We start from the raw sequence: 27,082 nt of genomic DNA, 5'->3' as shown, positions 1-27,082 counted from the left end.
ATAGTCCTAGATAGTAAAAATAGGGTTGCTTATTAGAAAAAAAATGTTTTAGAAATTTTTGTTTTTCCTTTCATATTTTCAACAATAAGGTTTTACACTTATCTGTGAATTCCAAGGTGCCTAGAGAATGTTCAAAATTCTTATGTCATAATTTCCTTATGGTCTGATTTCTGATCTCTATCTCAACGCGTTTCACTCCATACACATAGCCGACGGAGCTCATTAGGAGATTTTTCTTTTTTTAACATGGCATAATAGCCTACCCTAGAAAGGACATTGTCAAAGTCAGAAAATTTCAAGAAAAATATTTTTGCCAGAATATTGCTTTTATAAATAAATAAATAAATAAAGAAGCTGTTCCCCAAAAGAGAGCCAGTCTATATGTAATACCCCTTTATCGTGTCATATCAAAGTAGAAAGGCAGTATATAGCAATACAAGGGCTAGACCTTTACCTTAGACGTTGTAGTCTCCAGATCTCAGAGTAGTGTGACACACCATACCTCAGATGCTGGGGTTTAAATAGATCTAAGCCCTCCCCTTCAAAACACATGACCATTTTTCGGCTTTTTGATTGGTCCAATAGCCAATAGGGGTTTGCAGAGTAAATTAAATAACCTTGATCCTAATGGATATTTGTGTCTACTTACAACATCATTGCCCTAATCGCAATATATATTAAGGTCTTATGTCGATCATAAAACACAAAAATGATCTTAAATGTATATTCCCGAAACCGGAAGTGAGAATGCGGTCTGCACATGCGCATTGCGTCTCTCGCAGCCAGGAAGTTCGGCTGTGGAACACATGCTGCGTTTCAACTACTGCGCATGCGTTAAGATCACCTTGCTCACTGCGCATGCGTTAGGGAATAACATATCGCTACTAGTATAGCGTTTGCTTTTTGATTCATACAAGTAAGGGAACATTATTTCAGGAGGTCCGCTTACTTAGAAATCAACAGGGGCAAGATAAAGGGCAAGGGCTAACATTTTTATTATTTTAATTAAAATATACTTGTATGTATTTCCTACCTCTGCACTTCCCAATAGTGACCAGTAGATGTCCTCAGAGTACACGGTTTGTTTTTATACATAAGGGTACTTGGTTTCATTTATAACTAACAGTAGTTTATAGTTGTTTAGACCAATGATATATATGTGAACTATTAGTTATATACGTGGGGAATAGACAAGACATCAGTCAGAGGACAACTTCAGCAATAATTTTCTTCCATATATATTAAGATGGGGTAACCTATTCCGGTCCATACATCCCTAGCAGGGAATTTAAGACCAACTTCAGCCTATGTGTCAGAAACAAGGTATCCCTCCCCCCAGCATCACCACAATCACAGAAAACAGTTAAAAACTAGCTGTTCGTTCAGACCGTCAGGACTAATTGATCTGAATCGGTAAATCCACTTGCATTCCTTTTGGAGCAATACTTTATTCCAATCTCCTCTCCTCGGTGAGGGGGACACTTGTTCAATTGCAGCAAAATTTATACTCTGCAAATCTCCATGGACAGATCTTACGTGCCTTGACACTGGGGTATCTCTCGCATTCCGAATATCCCCTAAGTGCTCTCCAATCCGTTTACGGAATTCTCTCTTTGTTTTCCCTATGTAGTTCATGGGGCAGCTACAGGTAATTAAATATATCACTCCCTCAGAACCACAATTTACAAACTCCCGTGTCTGATAGGTCTTTCCGGTACTGGCACTTGATGTTTCTTTTTTTTGGGCAATCCATTTACAAAATTTACAATGTCCACATCTGAACGTCCCCGTTATTTTTCTATCTAGCCATGTTCCCATGGCCCTTGGGGCCTCATAAAAGCTGTGGACTAACCGATCTTTTAGGGCTCTCCCTTTCCTAAATGTTACTGCAGGCCTAGATGGAATATAGTCCTGTAAACTTGGGTCGGCCCTAAGAATACCCCAGTGTCTGCATAAAATCGACATTACTTCCTGATTGCAATTGTCAAACGTGCCAATCAGGCGCACTATCTGCTCAGAGGCTTCTTTCTCTTTAGGAACAAGGAGATCATGCCTATCACTTTCAATTGCCCCCTTATACGCTCTAGTTAGAACATCCGAGGGATAACCTCTCTCAGAAAACCTAGCCCGTAAGTCTCTCGCTTGGTTGTGAAAGGCACTGTTTGATGAGCAATTTCTCCTTAGTCTGAGGTATTGTCCCCTCGGGATCCCTCTTTTTAGTGGAATTGGGTGATGACTTGTCCAATGGAGCAATGTATTTGATGCGGTAGGTTTGCGGTGAACTTTAGTCTGTATAAAGCCCTTCTCATCTTTACTTAAGATGACATCTAAGAAAGGTAAATCATTCCTCTGGATCTCTGATGTAAAGAACAGCCCTATGGTATTTTTATTCAACTCTTGCACAAATTCTCCAAATAGGTCCCGTGGGCCGGTCCATAGAATCAATATATCATCTATGAACCGACCCCAGAACAGCAGGTGATCAGTCCATATCGACATACATTCCTGGAAAACCATGGTGTCCTCCCACCAGCCCAGGAATAAGTTGGCATACGATGGGGCACACGAGCACCCCATCGCTGTGCCCCTGAGCTGGTGGTAATATTTTTTGTTAAAGATGAAAAAATTATGGCTCAACACATGTTCCAGGAGGTCCAGTATAAAACGATTATGTTTTTCATACTGTAACCCCCTTGTTTCCAGGAAATATCTGACAGCCCTTAGTCCTTTATCATGAGGTATAGAACTATAGAGGGACTCTACATCAATGGATGCAAAGAATGTATCATCATCCATAGTAATCCCATCTATCTTGCCTAAAAGAACACTGGTATCTCTTAGGTATGAAGATAAGGACACCACAAAGGGCCTTAGTATTATGTCAAGATAGATACCTGCATTTTGTGTCAAAGAGTTAATCCCAGCCACAATTGGGCGTCCCTTTAAGGGGGACGTCCCTTTGTGGACTTTTGGGAGAGCATAAAATGTCGGTGTGGTCGGGAACTTATTGGTCATAAACTCAAGTTCGTTTTTAGATATTAATTTTTCTTCAAAGGCTGCTTTAATAATTGTATTTAGAGATCCAGCAAAGATTTCAGTAGGATCTTCATTCAGTGTGCGGTAGTTATCCCTCTGCTTCAGAATGTCAAGACACATGGATAGATACCTTTCATGGTCCAGGAGGACAATATTTCTTCCTTTATCTAAAGGTTTAAGTACAAAGCTGTTATTCTTTGTTAGGGCCACCATTGCATCTATTTCTTGTTTATTAAGGTTCGCCGCACCATTCTGTTTCAATAGTCATAATTGTGAGAGATCCTCGTTTACCAGCTTCATAAAAATATCCACACTATCTAGATCACTTCTTGGTGGTGATTTAGTGCTTTTATTTTTAAGTGAAGTGAATGGGCCTGTCCCTGGTTCCCGTTCTCCTTCTTCTTGAAGATCACAGAGTGTACAAAAGGTATCCCTATCCTCAGGCGTAATCCCCAGAGCCTCCATTTTACTTTTATCAGTGTCATGGAAGAATTTCTTCCATTTTAGCTTTCTTCCGAAGAGAGCCACGTCCTTTGTCCAAGAAAAAGCATCATAACGCTCAGTAGGAACAAATGAGAGTCCTTTGCTTAAGACTCTCATATCTTCCTCTGTTAACAGATAAGTGGAAAGATTGATAATCTGATTTTTTACCTCTTTTTTGGTCCCACCGGTGTAAACTTCGGTCTTAGGTCACACCGGGGGGCCCCCTGCTTTTCCAGGGATGTATGTCGATATGGACTGATCACCTGCTGTTCTGGGGTCGGTTCATAGATGATATATTGATTCTATGGACCGGCCCACAGGACCTATTTGGAGAATTTGTGCAAGAGTTGAATAAAAATACCATAGGGCTGTTTTTTACATCAGAGATCCAGAGGAATGATTTACCTTTCTTAGATGTCATCTTAAGTAAAGATGAGAAGGGCTTTATACAGACTAAAGTTCACCGCAAACCTACCGCATCAAATACATTGCTCCATTGGACAAGTCATCACCCAATTCCACTAAAAAGAGGGATCCCGAGGGGACAATACCTCAGACTAAGGAGAAATTGCTCATCAAACAGTGCCTTTCACAACCAAGCGAGAGACTTACGGGCTAGGTTTTCTTAGAGAGGTTATCCCTCGGATGTTCTAACTAGAGCGTATAAAGGGGGCAATTGAAAGTGATAGGCATGATCTCCTTGTTCCTAAAGAGAAAGAAGCCTCTGAGCAGATAGTGCGCCTGATTGGCACGTTTGACAATTGCAATCAGGAAGTAATGTTGATTTTACGCAGACACTGGGGTATTCTTAGGGCCGACCCAAGTTTACAGGACTATATTCCATCTAGGCCTGCAGTAAAATTTAGGAAAGGGAGAGCCCTAAAAGATCGGTTAGTCCACAGCTTTTATGAGGCCCCAAGGGCCATGGGGACATGGCTAGATAGAAAAATAACGGGGACGTTCAGATGTGGACATTGTACATTTTGTAAATGGATTGCCCAAAAAAAAGAAACATCAAGTACCAGTACCGGAAAGACCTATCAGACACGGGAGTTTGTAAATTGTGGTTCTGAGGGAGTGATATATTTAATTACCTGTATCTGCCCCATGAACTACATAGGGAAAACAAAGAGAGAATTCCGTAAACGGATTGGAGAGCACTTAGGGGATATTCGGAATGCGAGAGATACCCCAGTGTCAAGGCACGTAAGATCTGTCCATGGAGGAGATTTGCAGAGTATAAATTTTGCTGCAATTGAACAAGTGTCCCCCTCACCGAGGAGAGGAGATTGGAATAAAGTATTGCTCCAAAAGGAATGCAAGTGGATTTACCGATTCAGATCAATTAGTCCTGACGGTCTGAACGAATAGCTAGTTTTTAACTGTTTTCTGTGATTGTGGTGATGCTGGGGGGAGGGATACCTTGTTTCTGACACATAGGCTGAAGTTGGTCTTAAATTACCTGCTAGGGATGTATGGACCGGAATAGGTTACCCCATCTTAATATATATGGAAGAAAATTATTGCTGAAGTTGTCCTCTGACTGATGTCTTGTCTATTCCCCACGTATATAACTAATAGTTTACATATATATCATTGGTCTAAACAACTATAAACTAGTGTTATTTATAAATGAAACCAAGTACCCTTATGTATAAAAACAAACCGTGTACTCTGAGGACATCTACTGGTCACTATTGGGAAGTGCAGAGGTAGGAAATACATACAAGTATATTTTAATTAAAATAATAAAAATGTTAGTCCTTGCCCTTTATCTTGCCCCTGTTGATTTCTAAGTAAGCGGACCTCCTGAAATAATGTCCCCTTACTTGTATGAATCAAAAAGCAAACGTTATACTAGTAGCGATATGTTATTCCCTAACGCATGCGCAGTGAGCAAGGTGATCTTAACGCATGTGTGGCGCCCCTGAGGCTTCCGTCGCCACAGGTCATTGCACCCCATCAGCGGTGTGATGCCCCATTCTGGGTGAGGAAGGGAGTGAACACCGGTCCCCTGGTAAAACTGCACTACACCCATTGCTAGGCACACACTGGGACAAGGGATAGTGGCAGTAACCCTCCCATGCTGCATGCTGGGAGGGGTCGTAAGACCCATCCCTGCTCCCATAGGGTGGTAGCTTAGCAACCGGGGGGTGGGGAGAGCCAGCCGAGTGTAGAGCAGAGAGGAAGGTCAGAGTTTCAGTTTACCTCAGAGAGTGAGAGAGTGAGGAGCCAGCATGTAGCTGTGAAAGAGAAAGGAGCTCTGTGAGCTCAGAGTGTCTGCACAGAGAAAGCAACAGAAGTCGAAGAGAGGCAAGGAGGAGAAGAGAAAGGAAAGAAAGCTCCAAGTCAGTCAGGAGCTGAGAAACAGAAAGAGACGCTTCCTGGTGAAGATCCTGGGACCCGGAGGGTCCAGGTGACACCACGCAGAGAACAGAAGGAGTCGCAGGGCCACGGGTAGTCTGTAGAGCTGTCCAGGGCAGTTTAGAGCTGTGGTGGCCTGTTCCACAAGAACATCGGTGGAGGGATCAAGCTGCAACAGGGGACGGTCCCTAGAGACTGGAGGAGTGCAAAGATCATCTCCAAACAGTAAAAATTGAGGCCCAGGGAATGTTGTAAACTCCCCGGGCCAGAACCCATAGCAGACCTTTCAGAAAAGGGGTAATCAGCCGACAGGTGACCCCCCAGCCTGGAGGCTGTAGTGGAGGCCAAGCCAGGTTTATCCTATCAAAGGCAAGGCTAAGGAAGACAGCAGAAGATAGAGACACTAAAGAGAAGGGTACCGGCTTTTACTCTCAGAATCACCCAGAAACGGCGGAGGTCCCTGACAGTGGTCCCAGCAGTCCAAGGGCCCTGGGCCCCGACAAGAATTGTGAGTAAAGAACTTGAACTGCACCCTTGAAGTTGCCTCTGTTATTTCATCTGCATAGACACTCACAAGCACCAACAGTGTCCCGGGCATTGCTCCACCTGTGGGGAGCAGTACCACCATTGCTGCTATAACATCCCCCGGAGGCCTCATACAGCAGTGGCGGCTTATTAGCCGCATACCACAGGTGGCGTCACGAACACAAACTTTATTCATCTAGCCACATATTTTACTGACACCCACCAGGGCCACGGAGCCGGGTCCAGCCACCACTGACTACCACCGGACTAGTCCGGCCCGGCACCGGGTGTCCCACAGCCCTGGGGTGGGCGAGTCAATTTTGGCGTCACAAACAGGATTTCGTGCCCGGTCCCACTGGGTACTGTGCGCCTGAAGAATTGCGCTTAAAAGACTGTGTTACTGCGTGTTTCACTGTGAAAACTGCCGCCATTAGCGCTACAGAGAGCGAGAAGAAGGGGGGCGTTCCAGAAGAAAGGGCGCGAAGAGAAGCCCATCCCCCTTGGTCTTGCCCAGAAAGAGCGCGAAGCAGTGCCCGCTATGCAGAGCGGAGGAGAGAAAAATGGCGCGCTAAGAATGCTGCTGTATGGAGGAAGAAAGAAGATGGCTCCTGTAAGCGGAGGCCAGGGGGAGCTCCCCTGGATCAGGCCTGTGACCGCCGCTGAGCTGGAGGCTGAGGTCGGAAGGATGGCTGACGGGATGAAGAAGCAGAGCGGACGGGAGACAGCCGCATGGGGGAAGGAGATGGTGCTGGCCATGAGGAGTCTGCAGAAGTCTGTGCAGCGAGGCCTGTGTGGGGGTGATGCCCACGTCCATCCAGAGTCCACACCAGCGATGGCGATCCTGCTGTAGAACATCTCCAGCCTAGATCTGGGTGAGTCCCATGCTGCCCCTGCTGGCGCGAGTGCCCCAACCGCCGCTGCCATGCCCGCGGTCCCTGGAGAGACGCCCGGCGACGCCGATCCAGGCCACAGCCACGCCAGGTGCGGCTCGCCAAGATTTCGCCGCCGGAGCGACGCCCATCCACACCGCAGCAGCGACGCCAAGCCTGGCCCGTCCAGCTCAGGCCCCAGCAGCGATACCCCGCTCGGACCAGCAAGATCCCGCCGCAGCGGCGACGTTAATCCACGCCGCAGATGCGGCCCGCCAAGCCTAGGCCACAGCCACGCCAGGTGTGGCCCGTCAAGAATCGGTCACAGCAGCGACTCCAATACGGGCCGCTGCCATGCCAGGCGCGGCCCGCCAAGACCAGCAGACGCAGACTGTGCTGACCGCTGTCTACCTGCTGCCAGGTGGGGAGCCGGAGAAGAATCCCTACATGTAAAGAAGTAAGAAGATGCTGAACTGTATATAGCCCCTGTCTGCCCCTCATTCTTTGTGAAGATGTCCCTTTTGTGCTGCCCTAATGTGCTTTTCGAAGATGACACCCTTTCCTGCCTTACTGCCCCTTGTACTTTTTGAAGAAGTCACCCCCCTTTGTTTATGTACCGGACCACAGAACTGGAATGTGGGCCCCGGTGAATGTGATGTCTTATGTGTCCTGTGTAACCAGGCCACTGGACTTAGTGGCTGGTTGAGGTTTTTTTTTGCACTTTTGTTGATTGAAAAAGAAACGAACTGCCAGGCTACTGGACTTGTTGTAGCCAAGAATGTATATAGTTGCACCTGTTGTGCCCCCTACCAGAATTATGGGGGAAGTGCCCGAACTGTGCAATGAACTGAAAGTGCACACTTAGATGTTTCTTTATAAGAAGTTTGCAACGTTCAAGAATTTTTGCCTCCCATAAAGGGAAGAAATGTTTTATTGTTTTATGTTATGCATAACAAAAATGTTTCTGCAGTTTCTCCCACATGTTTTGTTGTTTTTTCAGCCCGAGGACGTGCTGGGATTCGCTGTGGGGGAGTGTGGCGCCCCTGAGGCTTCCGTCGCCACAGGTCATTGCACACCATCAGCGGTGTGATGCCCCATTCTGGGTGAGGAAGGGAGTGAACACCGGTCCCCTGGTAAAACTGCACTACACCCATTGCTAGGCACACACTGGGACAAGGGATAGTGGCAGTAACCCTCCCATGCTGCATGCTGGGAGGGGTTGTAAGACCCATCCCTGCTCCCATAGGGTGGTAGCTTAGCAACCGGGGGGTGGGGAGAGCCAGCCGAGTGTAGAGCAGAGAGGAAGGTCAGAGTTTCAGTTTACCTCAGAGAGTGAGAGAGTGAGGAGCCAGCATGTAGCTGTGAAAGAGAAAGGAGCTCTGTGAGCTCAGAGTGTCCGCACAGAGAAAGCAACAGAAGTCGAAGAGAGGCAAGGAGGAGAAGAGAAAGGAAAGAAAGCTCCAAGTCAGTCAGGAGCTGAGAAACAGAAAGAGACGCTTCCTGGTGAAGATCCTGGGACTCGGAGGGTCCAGGTGACACCACGCAGAGAACAGAAGGAGTCGCAGGGCCACGGGTAGTCTGTAGAGCTGTCCAGGGCAGTTTAGAGCTGCGGTGGCCTGTTCCACAAGAACATCGGTGGAGGGATCAAGCTGCAACAGGGGACGGTCCCTAGAGACTGGAGGAGTGCAAAGATCATCTCCAAACAGTAAAAACCGAGGCCCAGGGAATGTTGTAAACTCCCCGGGCCAGAACCCATAGCAGACCTTTCAGAAAAGGGGTAATCAGCCGACAGGTGACCCCTCAGCCTGGAGGCTGTAGTGGAGGCCAAGCCAGGTTTATCCTATCAAAGGCAAGGCTAAGGAAGACAGCAGAAGATAGAGACACTAAAGAGAAGGGTACCGGCTTTTACTCTCAGAATCACCCAGAAACGGCGGAGGTCCCTGACAGTGGTCCCAGCAGTCCAAGGGCCCTGGGCCCCGACAAGAATTGTGAGTAAAGAACTTGAACTGCACCCTTGAAGTTGCCTCTGTTATTTCATCTGCATAGACACTCACAAGCACCAACAGTGTCCCGGGCATTGCTCCACCTGTGGGGAGCAGTACCACCATTGCTGCTATAACATCCCCCGGAGGCCTCATACAGCAGCGGTGGCTTATTAGCCGCATACCACAGGTGGCGTCACGAACACAAACTTTATTCATCTAGCCACATATTTTACTGACACCTACCAGGGCCACGGAGCCGGGTCCAGCCACCACTGACTACCACCGTACTAGTCCGGCCCGGCACCGGGTGTCCCACAGCCCTGGGGTGGGCGAGTCAATTTTGGCGTCACAAACAGGATTTCGTGCCCGGTCCCACTGGGTACTGGGGTGGGCGAGTCACATGCGCAGTAGATGAAACGCAGCATGCGTTCCACAGCCGAACTTCCTGGCTGTGAGAGACGCAATGCGCATGCGCAGACCGCATTCTCACTTACGGTTTCGGGAATATACATTTAAGATAATTTCTGTGTTTTATGATCGACATAAGACCTTAATATATATTGCGATTAGGGCAATGATGTTGTAAGTAGACACAAATATCCATTAGGAGCAAGGTTATTTAATTTACTCTGCAAACCCCTATTGGACCAATCAAAAAGCCGAAAAATGGTCATGTGTTTTGAAGGGGAGGGCTTAGATCTATTTAAACCCCAGCATCTGAGGTATGGTATGTCACACTACTCTGAGATCTGGAGACTACAACGTCTAAGGTAAAGGTCTAGCCCTTGTTTTGCTATATACTGCCTTTCTACTTTGATATGACACGATAAAGGGGTATTACATATAGACTAGCTCTCTTTTGGGGAACAGCTTCTTTATTTATTTATTTATTTATTTATAAAAGCAATATTCTGGCAAAAATATTTTTCTTGAAATTTTCTGACTTTGACAATGTCCTTTCTAGGGTAGGCTATTATGCCATATTAAAAAAGAAAAAATCTCCTGATGAGCTCCGTCGGCTATGTGTATGGAGTGAAACGCGTTGAGATTGAGATCAGAAATCAGACCATAAGGAAATTATGACATAAGAATTTTTAACATTCTCTAGGCACCTTGGAATTCACAGATAAGTGTAAAACCTTATTGTTGAAAATATGAAAGGAAAAAAAAAATTTTCTAAAAATTTTTTTTTCTAATAAGCAACCCTATTTTTACTATCTAGGACTATAAGGGCCATACTTAGGGCCAGCCGCCGAGGAGTGGGGGCACCGAAAATAAGGGTGTACTCCATTGGCCAGGCAGGAGTGAAACTGAGGGAAAGACCATATTGAGAAACATTATCACTGTGAATATATATTATATGCGCTTGGTGCCAGAGAATTAGGTGGTCTTCATCACTATAAAGACTTGTTTTTGATTATTGGTTGAGAGGGAGAGAGAAGGGTCATACAAGGGCGAGCCGCCGAGGAATGGGGGCATCGGTTAAGTAAGGATGTACTCCATTGACAGGCAGGGATAGTCCTTGTGAGGGCAAAACTAAGGACATAGATCTATTTTGATTGGTCCCCCTCAAGTAATAATATTTTTCGCAAAAAAAAGAGTGTGCATTTTCTCTTTACCCCCCACCTCTCAAGAGTCTAAAGCAAAGTGATCCAGACACCCTTTTTAATCTTCATTGTATATGTATTTTTTGTTGTTTGTCATAGTGTGAAGATTTTTAAAGAGATATAAATAAAAAGATAAATTTTAGTGTTATTTGAAATAAGCAGGTTTATTCTGACACAAGACAAAAAATATAGCAGACAAATTAAAGTCAAGGCATATAATGTGCTCCACAAACGTGTGGGGTCCCCAATTAATTATACCAAAAAGGTTAGTAAATACCCCTTTTCAGCTGGCACATAAAGAGATATTAATACAGGTAAAGTGACATAGTATAGATCAGCCTTTTATCACTTGGCTCTTCTTCATCTGCTATATTGTTTCCCATTTACAGCATGAATGTCTTAGTTTTTTTGCACTCAGTGGTTATATCCTATATACATAGTAGTTATATTTAGACACTGAAGTTGCTGGGTGTACATATTAATCCAGGTGTTTTACCATACTATTTGACTGTATATTTGTGATCTTGTGTTGTCTCTATAATAATACAGTCTGTATATTTCATTTTGGATGCATTATTGAAGATGTGGTTTTATCTAAGATTTTTTACTTTGAATTTCTTGCTCTTGATATGTGTTATCTAACACAATTGAGTTTAAAGCCGGGTTCACGCTAGCATAGAGCATTGGATGCCATATGCTAATGACACTCTGCTCAAACTCTGCTGAGAGCGTGAGCGGAGTGTGATTTACTGTGTTCTGATTGCAATAATTGGATCACAGCTGCAGAGAAGATGGGGAACTTAATTTCTCCATCTTCTCCATTGCCTGTCTAGATGTATATCGGATGGCACTCAGATGACATCCGAGTACAGTCTGATGTTTCACATGCACCCTTAGACTTCAATGGATGCGCGTGAGCCGAGATACGCTGTAAATCGCAGCATGCAGTGATTTCTTTCTCATGGCAAATTGGCAAGAGTAAAAAAAAATGCTGATTGGCACTGCCCCATAGTATAACATTGGTCCGAGCACTATTCAGTAAAACATATGATAGCACTTATGCATGCTATATGGTGGTGTGACAACAAGAAAAAGATTAGACAGTAACCATCTATGCATTATGACATCAGTTGTATATAATAACCATCATCAGAAGAATTATTAGCATATGTGAACTATATACTAAGGGCAAATATAGAACCAAGAGAGACAAAAAGCGATCAAACGCCCAATAATTTGAATATCAAAAATATTTATTGTTATTAAATTTTTATTGAAAGTACATTGAAAGTTTACAAATCATTAGTGGGATAATACGACATGCATCTTGTAACATATAGTAAACATTTACCGGAACCGCATTATTGAGATACAAAACATATATATTAATGCTGCATATAGGCACAATTCATAATTAGTCATTAGAATCCTATAGATCTAAAGTTAGCATGTAAAGGATCTAATTGACATATTACCATCACAGACCACTAGAGTCGCCATCAGAGCACAAAACCACTATTTGGTATTTGGTATATAGACTCTTTCAATGATGCTTACAATAAGCTCACCGTCTAACATAGACTAGAGTAAATAAAGACCTTTTCGGCATGTCATGGTTAAAGGGATATTTACCTAAATGATTTTGCAGCACATAAACACTCGACACGTGTTTCGGCTTCCCGAGTCCTTCGTCAGGGGACGTCCTACTGTATCTGCCTATATGCCTATATGCAGCATTAATATATATGTTTTGAATCTCAACAATGCGATTCCGGTAATTGTTTACCATATGTTACAAGATGCATGTCCTATTGTCAATGTACTTTCAATAAAAATTTAATAATAATAAATATTTTTGATATTCAAATAATTGGGCCTTTGATCGCTTTTGTCTCTCTTGGTTCTATATGGTGGTATGAGCAAGCCCTAAAACTGATGTACGAAACACCAGTCTTAATAAATTTGCCCATATGAGGCACTGTGGTTTTTCAGAAAAAAATAGCTTCTTCCAGTATAGCGTGGCTTGATTTAAAGGTCTCTCCCTACTTGTTGCCTATGTATTTTCTGGCAGGTTTCCATTAACACAGCCACTCAAGAAAGATTCAAGGACTCCATCAAATAGACTATTCAAAGGCATTCCGAGAAAAGAGTTTGTTTTACAGCTGCAATAAAATAAAGTTATAAGTCAAAAAACAAGCCAAAATAAACAGTACTGTACCTCTTGCATTTGCAGATATAGAAAACTGATATGGCCTTTGTCCAGTCCAAAGCCCAACAAAACCCAAAAAAGTCGTTCCTGTGTATGCAACCTAAAATTTAAAGGACAGTTCAACAAGTCATTCAAGACCTTTTAAAACTTCTGTTGTTACTTTCCTTTAAAGTTGAAACCACAGTGCTCTACCAGATCCATTGTATGACAGTATGTGATTTTATGTCAATCATAAATTAGGACTACGCTCTTGACTTCTAAGTCGAGATTAGGCAGGTTTTCAAATCACCAAGTTACAAGTTATACGGAATATTTTCCAATAAATTGGAGACTCAATCTGGCCAGCTCCTCATGCCCTATAACCTGCTGCCCATAGATCAGATTGCAGTTCAACATGACAAGCTTTCTTTTTTATTTAGACTTATTATTCATGAAGAATAATGACATTTCATTACTTTTTTTTTATTGAAACTACTTCCTGCCTCCCTAGCATTGCAGTGGTGCTCAGGTTTGTACCTGCTACCCTCAACCCTTTTCAGTCTCTATGCAGAAAGTACAAGTGCATCTCAATAAATTTGAATATCATCAAAAGTTAATTTATTACAGTAATTCAATAATTATTATTAAAAATAGGAAGCACATATATTATATAGTCATTACACACAGAGTGATCTAGTTCAAGTGTTTATTTCTGTTAATGTTGATGATTATGGCTTACAGCCAATGAAAACCCAAAAGTCATTATCTCAGAAAATTAGAATAATTACAAAACACATGCAAGGGCTTCCTAAGCATTTAAAATGGTTCCTTAGTCTGGTTCAGTAGTATACACAATCAACCGAAAGACTGCTGACTTGACAGATGTCCAAAGGGCAGTCATTGAGTTGTTACACATGGCACTTCTGGGACACCACATAATACCCGGCTACGCCGTTTGCTATAGTTGCTATACCTTCTGAGGACCCTCTGCACGCACACTGATGAAGGTCTCTGAACGAAACGTCTGTGCTTGTGCTGGTCCTACAAGTTCTTCTCAATAAAAGACCACTATTCACATTTATCTTGAGTGCCAAGTTTCTACATCTACAAAGGACAGTCATTGACACACTCAACAAGGAGGGTAAGCTACAAAAGATCATTGCTAAAGAAGCTGGATGATCACATAGTGCTGTATCCAAGCATATTAATGAAAAGTTGAGTGGAAGGAAAAAGTGTGGTTGAAAAAGGTGCACAAGCAACCGCAGCCTTGATTGTTAAGAAAAGGCTATTCAAAAATTTGGGGGAGATTCACAAGGAGTGGACTGCTGCTGGAGTCAATGGCTCAAGAGCCACCACACACAGACGTATCCAGAACATGGGATACAACTGTTGCATTCCTTGTATCAAGCCACTCATGACTAATAGACAAAGCCAGAAACGTCTAACCTGGGACAAGGAGAAAAAGAACTGGACTATTGCTCAGTGGTCCAAGGCGTTTTCAGATGAAAGTAAATTTTGCATTTCATTTGGAAATCAAGGTCCCAGAGCCTGGAAGAAGAGTGGACAGGCCATAGTCCAAGCTGCTTGAGATCTAGTGACATTTCCACAATCAGTGATGGTTTGGGGAGCCATGTCATCTGTTGATGTTGGTTCATTGTGTTTTATCAACATTAGAGAATAAATGTGTCAATGCTTACCAATAATAATGTAAAATAGCCAAGCAATTGGTATAACCAATAGTGTGGTGACAGTTAAAATATAACTTTTAATACCTAATAATTAAAATATTTACCACACAACATATAAGGTTGTAAAACCAACCTAAAAATATGATCGGAGCAAGTGTAAAGCTCCCACTATTACCAAAGAAGACAAAAACGGTGAGAGAGTCCCTCACCGTGCATAAAAGTATTGGAAGTGACAAGAATTGGACAGTTGTCACACCAATGTGCATACCAAGATATATTTCACATTAACCTTTAGTGTTCAGAATATTACCAAAACCATTGGTTAAACATCACTGTGGTAAATACAGCAAAAAGGTGTTGTCCAATAGAGGAGGGGCAGAAACAACAGCCTCACAGTACCCCTCAAATGGCAACAATCTGACCTTATACGTTCTTAGACCTCCCAACGCGTTTCTTAATTCACTTAGTCATCAGGGAACTGTGGTCAAGAAACCCAAGGTTTCAGTATAAATCGGACTTCCAGCATGGTGTGTCCGGGCCTGACATAGCGCTATGCCAGGCCCAGACACACCATGCTGGAAGTCCGTATTATATCGAAGCCTTGGGTTTCTTGACCACAGTCCCCTGATGACTAAGTGTTTTATCAACATTAACAGAAATAATCACTTGAAATAGATCCCTCTGTGTGTAATGACTCTATATATAATATATGTGTTTCCCTTTTTGTATTGAATTAGTGAAATAAATTAACTTTTTGGTGATATTCTCATTTATTGAGATGCACTTGTATGTTCCTTTGGCCATGTGACAAACGGTCAGTATCTGAAAAAGCTCCGGGCACTAAACACATTCTCATAGTGCAATGTACGGTGACTCATACACTGCCAAAAGTAAAGGAAGGGGGCCTGGTATATACCTGACTGCTTCAGTGATAATTATATAACATTATAGCGAGGATGTTTTTCTTTAAAAAAAAAATAAATAAAATAAAAACAAAAGAAAGGTAATTAGAAAACCCAGTCCTGTAGTTTTTCAGTGATAAGAGCATTAAATGATAAACATACAGTCTGGAGACCACCTTTAAGAGTTATCATGAAGAGATTTTACCTTTCCATTCCTAATAAAATCCACATCTATTGTGATTTCTTTAAACAGGTCTGAATAGAATAAGTCCATGTTTCTCATGTGGTAAATATTTCCTTTTGGGTCTTCAGCTATAATACTTGTGCATCCCCTAAAAAATGTACAAATATTTATGTTATTACCAAAAGTTGAAGGGGATGTTCCAATATTCTCATTGATGTCAACATGGCAACCTTCCATATATATTCTGCTGGGTTACAATGTTACAAATATTGACAATGTTGTGATGAAATTAGGATTATGTTTAGAGCCTCAACCATCAAACTTTGGGTTGCAGATTTTTTTATAATTCTTTATTTAAATTGACACCATTGGGATTACATACAATTAACAATCCATATCATAAAAGAAAGTTATACACTGGGCTGAAAATAACTTTTACAAGAATACGAAAGACCCCACCATACCAGATTCTGAGAGAAGAAGAGGCCAAACCAGAAGAGAAACAGTAAGAAAAGAAAAAGAGAGAGAAAAAAAAAAAACAATGGGGGGAGGGCAGGTGGGGGAGGAGGGATTAAGGGACGTCTACTCCTCTTGCGATCAACGAGAAGATGCCTCTCTCCAATTATCTCAATGTCTCCTTATAGTTGTCTGTCTGCTGAACGTCAAGCCAATAATACCAGGTGGCCCAGAATTAATCATAAGTGTCATGGATGGAAGAATTCAAGTCCTCCATGTGCATAATGTCATTAACCCTCGAGATCCAAAGTGACACAGGTGGACAGATGGCCTTCCCCCAGTTAAGAGGGACACACGAGTGGGCCATCATGATCAAAAATCTTAAGAGAGACCGTTTGTACTAGGGAAACGACATCTCACTCTTCTGTAGTAGGTATAATACCGGGCCCATTTCTCCCATAAAACCCGTCATTTTGCAGATTATTTGACTTACTCTTGTCCAAAAGGGCTGCAATATGTTACAATCTCAGAAGATGTGCACATAAGTGCCCTCTGCCCCGCTACTCCATCAACACACCGGGTCTACTGAAGGAAACATTGTGTGTAGTTGAGAGGGGACTCTGTGCCTACATGAGAGGAATTTACAATTCGACTCTTGTAGTCTTGAGCTAATGGACAACTAATTGGCTAGATTTTCTGGATCGTTGCTCCGGTGAGAAGTTTATACGTAAGTCACTTTCCCATTGCAAAATGAAAGGTTTGGATAGCTGATCTGGAGGCTAGACCAGTAAAGAATAGGACATTTAATGGGTCCCGATGCTAGACAAGTAGATTCAAAAATTCAAAAAGGGTCCTACCCGGCGAAAATTGCATACAGGGGAAAGTGTGTTTAAGAAATGCTTCAGTTGAGAACTTCTCCAGCTCCCCAATGGAATTGGATCTGAAGCAGAATTAAACCCATCCAGTGAGGGCCAATCTGAGTCACCTCCCCACTCAGCTATGCTGTCAAAACCTGCTCTACTCCATGTCCTAAAAACGGGGACAGAAGAGCACTAGCTAAAGCCGGGGTGGCTAAGTACCTGTGTAAGGTTTGAGAGTCAGGGAATTTCCACCTAGCAAATTAAAGGATCCAAACAAATTTTCAGTGTGGGCCCAATTGTAGAGTGCATTTTCAGGGAGTTGAGAGCAGGGGTTGCAGATTTAGGAAAAGCTGCACTTGTCCCAGGCTGATTGGTACCCTGTGGTACCTCATTGTTTATTTACTCAGAACATGAGTGGGCATCTTTGTACATAATTGGTACATGGTCTGCTTCCCTTTAGGCTTCTGGCAGATTTACAAAAAGCTGAAGGTGGGCGGTAACAGATGTCAGACTCAAAAACAGTCTGATTCTTTTGTAACCTTGGCCAGATCTGTGCCTTGCCATAATTCTGTCTCTGTGCTCCTTGGGCAGTTACTTTGACCTCATTATTCTCATTTGGTCTGACATGCACTGTGAGCTGTGAGGCCTTGTATAGACAGGTGTGTGCCTTTCCAAATCAAGTCCTATCAGTTTAACTAAACACAACTGGACTCCAATGAAGGAGTAGAACCATCTTAAGTAGGATCCCAAGGAAATGGACAGCATGTGACTTAAATATGAGTGTCTGAGCAAAGGATCTGAACACTTATGAACATGTGATATTTCAGATTTTCTTGTTTAATACATTCGCAAAAATGTCTACATTTCTGTTTTTTCTGTCAAAATGGGGTGCAGAGTGTACATTAATGAGAACAAAAATGAACTTTTTTGAATTTACCAAATGGCTGCAATGAAACAAAGAGTGAAGAATTGAAAGGGTTCTGAATACTTTCTGTACCCACTGTATGTGGCTAAACAATGTTTGAGCACACTGCAGAGTTTGGAAAGGAAGGAGTGACGTTTTGGAGTGGTGATCTTATATGAGAATTTTATAATGTGGTGGCATATGTGAGTTGTGTAGAATACGTCAGGTTGGCATGTGTGAGTTGTATAGAGCACATTAGGTTGGCTTGTGTGAGTAGTATACAGTACGTCAGGTTGGCATATCCAAGTTGTGTAGAGTGTATCAGCTTGACATGTATGAGTTGTGTAGAGTGCGTCAGTTTGGCATGTGTGAGTTGTGTAGGGAATGTCAGGTTAGCATAGACATGTAGTCCTTGGGCAGTTGTAGACTTTGAAAAAACAGTCTTTCATACACAATTTAGGTTTGTAGGGGCTGATGGAAAATGGTGTTCTTCCTTATTCCCCTGCTGTGGCACACTAGGCACTTTTTTGCAACTTTCCTTTTTGTCTGTTTGGGGGATTTCACCTGGAAAATGTTGCCCTGGTGCTATACAGGTACCTTCCGTTCCAGAGGTACTCTGGCCTGCTCCTTCCTCGCTTCCAAATCTCAGGGCCTTGACTAAAACCTCCTGGAACTAAAGGAAGGTGCTAGTCTGGCCTGCACATCATGATAGCATGAAAGCCTTGTATAATGCCATCTGTATGATGTGCATGAACAGCTTCTTATATCAAATCTTAGCCTTCCGCATGGCACTATAGGGCTGGAGCATTTGAGAGAGATTAACTACCCCCATGTTTTTGTTGTACCTCAGGGCACAGTCCGGCATGTGGACCTGTACAGAGGTACCTCAAACAGCGGTGACAGTGGTGCTACATTGGGCTCTGCCCTTCCAGAGCAGCTGCCCATTTAGCAATGTAGGAAGGCACCTCTGGTATCTGTGCACATTACCACAAGCTGGGGTAGCTCTGGCAAAGGTAGATTTGAAGAGTGTGAGGCTGGTATAAAACTTATCAACATACAGGTGATAAGTCTTATGCAGCAGTGGGTGCACCATATCTCACACAATTTTCCCACTCAACCCCAGAGCAGTTGGGCATTTTGGGGGTTGCATCCAGGTATCGTTTCCTTCGTAAACTCTAACCATGAGGGTGTACCCTGAGGTACTCTTCAACAGTTTGTACACTTTAATCCCATACCTGGCTCTCTTACTGGAACGGTACTGATGGAATTTCAGCCTCCCCTCGAAGTGGATGAGGGATTCCTCCAAGCAGATTTCCCTTTGGGGCATGTAAGTTCAGCAAAGTTGTTGCTGAAAAGATCGATGGCTGGATGAATTTTTAAAAGTCTGTCAAAATTCGGAAGGACATTTCAAATTGTTACTGAAATTTGAAAATTTGTGAGTGTCCTCAAAACGCTTACGGGCCATAGCTTTGTGGAATACTGGAGTGTTATATAAAATATCAACACTCCAATACTGATGCATGCCTGGCTTCTTCACTATGCCTATGGGAAGAACCAGGCCCCAATAATTCATAATTTCTACTGCGTCAATGGGAGTTCAGTTAGAAAATGATAAAACAGGGTTTGGGGCCCAAAATTGTTGGTCATACAAAATTGTTTCCACCACATGAGACTTGCAACCTGCTCAGAGAAAAAGACTTTGAATAGAAATAGAACAGAATAGAATAGAAAAGTCTATTTCTAAGAGATTGGTAGTATGAAACTGTATTCCTGATTGGGGACTAAAATCCAGAATCCGTGGTGCAAAATCTTGAGGGGCGGACATCTAAAAGGGGTCACAAGTGCTGGATTGGGGGTCAGTAGCACTTGTGCTGGGTTGGGGGTCATTTACCCTGGGCTCTTTCTTGCCTCTTGTCCTGCGGCGTATGCCTGGTGGTTCCGCATCACTGGGGGAGGATGAGGAGTGGTAGGAATAAAGGAAAGTAGGATCTTCTCCCTCACTATCAGTGTCGGAGGCAATGACAGCATATGCTTCCTCGACCGAATACATTCTTTGGGACTCTGGATCAACTGGGACGAGTGGGATATTGGTGTGTGTACAATACTTTATTTACGTGTGTGTGCATGTGTGTGTGAGAATGTTTGATGTAAACTTTTTTTATTTTGTGCAAAAGGAGAGAATCTAGAAATAAAAAGAAAAGAAAAAGGAGACTATTAAAATTTGGCAAAATAAAAAAGAAACTTACTAAATGGACATTAGTAAAAATAAAAGTTCTGAGCTAACCCTGACTATATTCAGTAGCATAATACTGTAGTAGACGATGAATGCTACAGTATAGTTTTACTGTGCCTAATGAATCTAGGCCCATTAACTAATTAACTAATCTAAAATTTTATATTTTATCTGATTCTTATTTCACTTATAAAACATAAATACAACAGCAAAACCAAACAACCGTATACTGATCAGCGGTTGCAGGACAAATACACATACAGTTAGGTCCAGAAATATTTGGACAGTGACACAATTTTCGCGAGTTGGGCTCTGCATGCCACCACATTGGATTTGAAATGAAATCTCTACAACAGAATTCAAGTGCAGATTGTAACGTTTAATTTGAAGGTTTGAACAAAAATATCTGATAGAAATTGTAGGAATTGTACACATTTCTTTACAAACACTCCACATTTAAGGAGGTCAAAAGTAATTGGACAAATACACCAAACCCAAACAAAATATTTTTATTTTCAATATTTTGTTGCGAATCCTTTGGAGGCAATCACTGCCTTAAGTCTGGAACCCATGGACATCACCAAACGCTGGGTTTCCTCCTTCTTAATGCTTTGCCAGGCCTTTACAGCCGCAGCCTTCAGGTCTTGCTTGTTTGTGGGTCTTTCCGTCTTAAGTCTGGATTTGAGCAAGTGAAATGCATGCTCAATTGAGTTAAGATCTGGTGATTGACTTGGCCATTGCAGAATGTTCCACTTTTTTGCACTCATGAACTCCTGGGTAGCTTTGGCTGTATGCTTAGGGTCATTGTCCATCTGTACTATGAAGCGCCGTCCGATCAACTTTGCGGCATTTGGCTGAATCTGGGCTGAAAGTATATCCCGGTACACTTCAGAATTCATCCGGCTACTCTTGTCTGCTGTTATGTCATCAATAAACACAAGTGACCCAGTGCCATTGAAAGCCATGCATGCCCATGCCATCACGTTGCCTCCACCATGTTTTACAGAGGATGTGGTGTGCCTTGGATCATGTGCCATTCCCTTTATTCTACAAACTTTTTTCTTCCCATCATTCTGGTACAGGTTGATCTTTGTCTCATCTGTCCATAGAATACTTTTCCAGAACTGAGCTGGCTTCATGAGGTGTTTTTCAGCAAATTTAACTCTGGCCTGTCTATTTTTGGAATTGATGAATGGTTTGCATCTAGATGTGAACTCTTTGTATTTACTTTCATGGAGTCTTCTCTTTACTGTTGACTTAGAGACAGATACACCTACTTCACTGAGAGTGTTCTGGACTTCAGTTGATGTTGTGAACGGGTTCTTCTTCACCAAAGAAAGTATGTGGCGATCATCCACCACTGTTGTCATCCGTGGACACCCAGGCCTTTTTGAGTTCCCAAGCTCACCAGTCAATTCCTTTTTTCTCAGAATGTACCCTACTGTTGATTTTGCTACTCCAAGCATGTCTGCTATCTCTCTGATGGATTTTTTCTTTTTTTTCAGCCTCAGGATGTTCTGCTTCACCTCAATTGAGAGTTCCTTAGACCGCATGTTGTCTGGTCACAGCAACAGCTTCCAAATGCAAAACCACACACCTGTAATCAACCCCAGACCTTTTAACTACTTCATTGATTACAGGTTAATGAGGGAGACGCCTTCAGAGTTAATTGCAGCCCTTAGAGTCCCTTGTCCAATTACTTTTGGTCCCTTGAAAAAGAGGAGGCTATGCATTACAGAGCTATGATTCCTAAACCCTTTCTCCGATTTGGATGTGAAAACTCTCATATTGCAGCTGGGAGTGTGCACTTTCAGCCTATATTATATATATAATTGTATTTCTGAACATGTTTTGGTAAACAGCTAAAATAACAAAACTTGTGTCACTGTCCAAATATTTCTGGCCCTGACTGTATGTGGTGCAAAAAGAAGACAAAAAAAAAGTCCTGGCCAAAATCGAGCACAGACACTGATCAGTGGCTCGGTGGCTGCAACACGCATGCACGGATGAGGTGCAAAAAGGGAGGGGTAAAACAGAGGAAAAAAAAATGCTGTCCAAAATCAAGCATTGGACACGATCAGTGATGTGTATTACCGCTCAGTGGCCGCAGGACGTATGCATGAATGAGGTGCAAAAAGAGGGTGTGCGGGGAATGGATCCGCAAAAAAAGTGCATGCCAAAATTGAGCACGGACACTGGTCAGTGATGTGTGTTACTGATCAGTGGCCGAAGAACGTACACACGGATGAAGTGCAAAAAAAAAAAAAGCCAAAACTTAAAAAGCAATCACGTACCTCATAAGCGCTTGGTGGCAGAATGGTAGGTGTTGAGGGAGGAAAAGAGCAAGGACAGGAAGAATAAAAAACTAAAATTTTTCTATTTACTAACAGAAGGACAGCAGAGGAGCAGCAGGATCTCAGCAGGACAGCATGATCGCATCAAGTTAGCAGGATCCCAGCAGGGCAGAAAGACAGCAGGGCAGCAAGATCTCAGCAGGGCAGCAGGATCACAGCAGGGCAGCAGGATCACAGCAGGGCAGCAGGATCTCAATAGGGCAGCAGGATCACAGCAGGATTGCAGCAGGGCTGGAAGACAGCAGGGTAGCAGTATCGCAGGAGGGCAGCAGGATCTCAGCAGGGCAGCAGGATCTCAGCAGGACAGCAGAATTGCAGCAGGGCTGGAAGACAGCATGGTATAAGTATCGCAGCAGGGCAGCAGGATTGCAGCAGGGCAGCAGGGTCTCAGCAGGGCAGCAGGATCACAGCAGGGCAGCAGGATCACAGCATGGCAGCAGGATCTCAGTATGGCAGAAGGATCACAGCAGGACAGCAGGATTGCAGCAGGGCTGGAAGACAGCAGGGTAGCAGTATCGCAGCAGGGCAGCAGGATCTCAGCAGGACAGCATGATCGCAGCAAGGCAGCAGGATCCCAGCAGGGCAGGAAGACAGCAGGGCAGCAGGATCGCAGCAGGGCAGCAGAATCTCAGCAGCTCAGCATCAGGGTAAAGGGATCTCAGAAGGGCAGCAGGATCTTCACAGGGCAACAGGATAACAGCAGGGGACTTGCTCTCCTCACATCTCCAGACCGTATTGAGTTGGAAGAGAGCACTCATGGCGGGGTAAAACTGCCCCTCAGCACGCTGAAAGGAGCAATCGCGTGTCACAGTATGATTGCTCCAATCAGGGCTGGAAGCGATTGTGTCACCCCAGGGACATCGATCCAGCGCCAAGGGTGATGATCCTCTTCAGAGACGCCACAGGTCTTGTTTGATAAGGCAACAGGTACTGTCAGTTTTTGTATGTGTCGTGACACCACTCATGGCTTGCGGTCAGGGATATGGATGACCGCCACTGCAGGTTTTATGAGCGTCTAGGGCTGATGGGGTCTGCAGTCAGATGGTGTGGCCTCCCGTGAGTGAGGCAGGCCCCAGGGGCTCAGATGTGTAGAATAGCGGGCGGGTCAGGAATAACTCAGGCTCAGACCAAAAGTCTTTCAACTGCTTTTTACTCACTTCAGTTGTTGTTGTGGTGAGCTGACCCGGGCGATGCTGAGATAAACCAGGTTGAACCAGGGCTCCTTCGGACCAGTCTGAGGGTAACTAGTTAGCTCACCTACCTAGCACATCTATGTTCGGATAACCCCTGACTTGAAGTACCGTGGGGTCTATCCAGGGAGTTGCTACTGCCTTTTCTCCCCTTTTTGGACCATTTGCTGGCAGTGTGGACCAGGTGAGATGGCTTCAAGCTCTGTCTCCTTATGGGTCCCTGCGTTGCTGCTGAGGTTGGTGAGGTACTTGTAGTTCCCCTCACCGGCAGGTTTAGCAGATAGTTAAAACTGAAGTCTGCTCTAGGGACCTGTTCCCTGTACGTGCCTAGCCACCGGCAGCCCCCGTCCTCTCTGACTGACTGACTCGGTGACCGTTCTCCCCCGCCAACCGTCACTACACCGCCCAGGGTCTACCTCTGCACTTTAGCTCCCAGCCCCTCCACTACATCCCTTGACAAGAATTGAAGGCCAGACCCCTCTAGGGACTGCCCAAGGGTCCCATCTAATGGTGTTGGAGAGCTGGTTGCTATATGTCTGTGCGTACACACCTCTTTCTGGCCTTTAGGATTACCTGGAAGTAGTGTCCCAGCATAAGTGCAGTACTCAGTGGTGCCTGACCTGGTCAGGGGCGCCACATGATGATGCTGCAGTCTCCTAGCTCCAGCATGTGATCACTGTTGTTATAGCACTGATCATAGCTGGATCTCAATGTTTCAGGCAATTTCATTTCCTGAAACATTGAAATTGCTGTCATTTACTGTTCAGAGTTGAACATTCAATCACAGCGATTGTAGTTTCAGGGTGGCGACACCACCCCCCATGGGGTCAAGCTCTGGTGCCGTGCTGTTAGAAACAGCAGGTACCTTCATGCAATCTAAAGCCCCGGTGGCCGTATAATTGCTAGGATGTACATACAGTATATGTCCTTGGTCCGGAACTACTTTCCTTCCAAGATGTAGAGGTATAGCCTTGGTCATGAAAGTGTTAATGAATAATTAGACTTACCTATGTTTCGAATTAGAAATTTGTAGTCTAAGCTTTAGCTTTGCTCTTTAGGCTTTCCATCAGGGTGAAATTCTTTTTATAAAAATGTCTACAATGAATTTTTTAGTAAAGTAACTTTTTTTGGGTGCGCAGAATAACAAATCCTACGTGCAATCAATGGCAAACATTTGTGGGAGTATTTTGTAGTATGGTTTATCATAGAAAATGTTGATTCTGAAAGGAAACTATAGGTTTTCTGGCAAATCTGTTGGGGTGTACTCATTTTTGCTGAGCACTGTATATGATAACTCGATATTGCTTCATAAACAACTAAAATAAAAAAAATAAGACGCTTATATGCCAACTCGGGAGCAAGGATCCACACCCCGGGTTTTTTGTCTGACGTGTTTCCCCTGATGAAAGGGACGAGACAGGGATGCCCGCTATCCCCACTATTATTTAACCTGGCAATTGAACCCCTATCAAGAGTGCTGCAGGGTCATAATAGTTTCAAAGGGATCAACATAAGGGGAGCAGAAATGAAGATAGCGCTTTTTGCTGATGACGTGATTCTATATATGGGGGATCCTGGTGCGGACCTGCCCCGGACACTTAGCATGATAGAAAAATTTGGCGCCTTTTCAGGTTTTAAGTTAAACAAAAAGAAATGTGAGTTGTTATTCCTGAGTGGGGATCAAGGGCCAGCTGGGGGTATCTCAAGTGAGGCGCATGTAAATGGAATTCCGGTAGCACAATCATCAGTCAAATACCTGGGAGTGCATATAGGGAGGACGGTGCAATCAATTTATAAAATGAACTATGGTCCACTGATCAGAAAAATCATAAATCAATTGAAGGGCTGGAAGGGACTACCCCTGCCATTATTGGCAAGATGCCACCTCGTAAAAATGATGAGCTTCCCTAGGCTGCTGTACCCCTTCCAAACGATTCCGTTATTGTTAACACTACAGGATGTCAACAGAATCAACTCAGCGTATGCAGATTTTATTTGGAGGGGAAGGAAACCCAGAATAAAGCTACGTACGCTGATGAAGTCAGTGGAGGAGAGAGGTATAAATTTCCCGGACGTCAGAGGCTATAACATTGTGTGCATCATGAGACACGTGATTGACTGGATGAGAGGAACGAGCAGACACTCGGATTATGGTACGGAACTCAAGTACGTAGAACCATGGGATCTGACGTCTATTCTTCACTCCCCATTGTCCAAGGTTGAAGGTCACATAAGAAACTCAGTTTTACTCCGAGACACCATGTTGGCCTGGAGATTGGTAAGACGGAAATTGGGACTTTCATGGAAGGTATCAAAATACCTAAATCCTTGGGCATCACCAAACTTCCCCCAGGGGAGAGAGAATAAACTATTCCTCAAATGGAAAGAGAAGGGCATTAGGAGAATGATAGATGTTATGAATGTGGAAGAGAGAAGGTGGATGACAGGTCGGGAAATGCTTGATAAATACAACCTCAATGGCTTCCACATTATTTAGTACGAACAATTGAAACATGGAATAATAGGAGAGCTTGGAGAGATTGGAAGGGAACTGAACAGGAGTATGATTGACGAGCTTATGGAAGGCAATGTAGCAAATTTAAATGTCTTTCGAATATACCGAACATTTAGAGGTGTGCTAATATCCCGGGAAGATAGTCGTACACTTTTAGCATGGAAAAAGCAACTGAAAGGGCAAGAAGTGGTGGAGGTCATACTGAAAGGACGGGTTCAGATGCGGAAACAAGTCACCAATGAGAGTTGGAGAGACACCCAATTTAGGATATTACACAGGACTGTTTTGGGTTTCAACATACCGGGCAGAGAGGCACGGTGCCCTAAGTGTCACAAAGAAAAAACAGACATGCTACATGGCTTGTGGGAATGCAGGACGATAAAGAGGTTCTGGAATCAAGTCAGAGCAGTAGTCCAGACAACATGGAAAATTTCTTGCAAATCAGAGTTAATGGTGTGGATTTTTCACTTCTTTGAGGGAGGAGTCAGAGGGGGACTAAATCCTCAGGACAAAAAGACATTTGCAATCATACATGACATAGCCATGAAAGCTAAAAGGTGCATCCTAAGGCACTGGATACAGGAGGAGGCTCCATCCACAGGGGAAGTCATTGGCGAACTACATAATCTTTTGAGGATGGAGAAATTAGAAGCAGAAAGGGACAAAGACAACAAGACAACCAAGTTTTTTAGGAGGTGGAAAACTTTTATTGAAGTTTATTTCAAACAGGAAGAAATAA

General features: G+C 43.6%; 1 protein-coding gene across 1 annotated transcript in view; it reads right to left on the bottom strand.

Moving 5' to 3' along the window:
* The window catches only part of LOC142298956 (N-acylethanolamine-hydrolyzing acid amidase-like), a 109,613-nt gene that overhangs the window by 68,305 nt on the left and 14,226 nt on the right, over positions 1-27,082 (bottom strand). The window contains exons 3-4 of the mRNA XM_075341804.1: positions 15,853-15,979; positions 13,088-13,178 (exon numbers count right to left, since the gene is read on the bottom strand). Of these exons, the coding sequence (XP_075197919.1) occupies positions 13,088-13,178; positions 15,853-15,979 (218 nt within the window). The remainder of the gene's footprint in view (positions 1-13,087; positions 13,179-15,852; positions 15,980-27,082) is intronic.

Source organism: Anomaloglossus baeobatrachus, chromosome 1, assembly GCF_048569485.1.
Source record: "Anomaloglossus baeobatrachus isolate aAnoBae1 chromosome 1, aAnoBae1.hap1, whole genome shotgun sequence".
In the NCBI taxonomy this organism is placed as follows: Eukaryota; Metazoa; Chordata; class Amphibia; order Anura; family Aromobatidae; genus Anomaloglossus; species Anomaloglossus baeobatrachus.
Note: the sequence above shows the minus strand (reverse complement) of the source record. Positions and strands in the feature narration are given on the sequence as shown.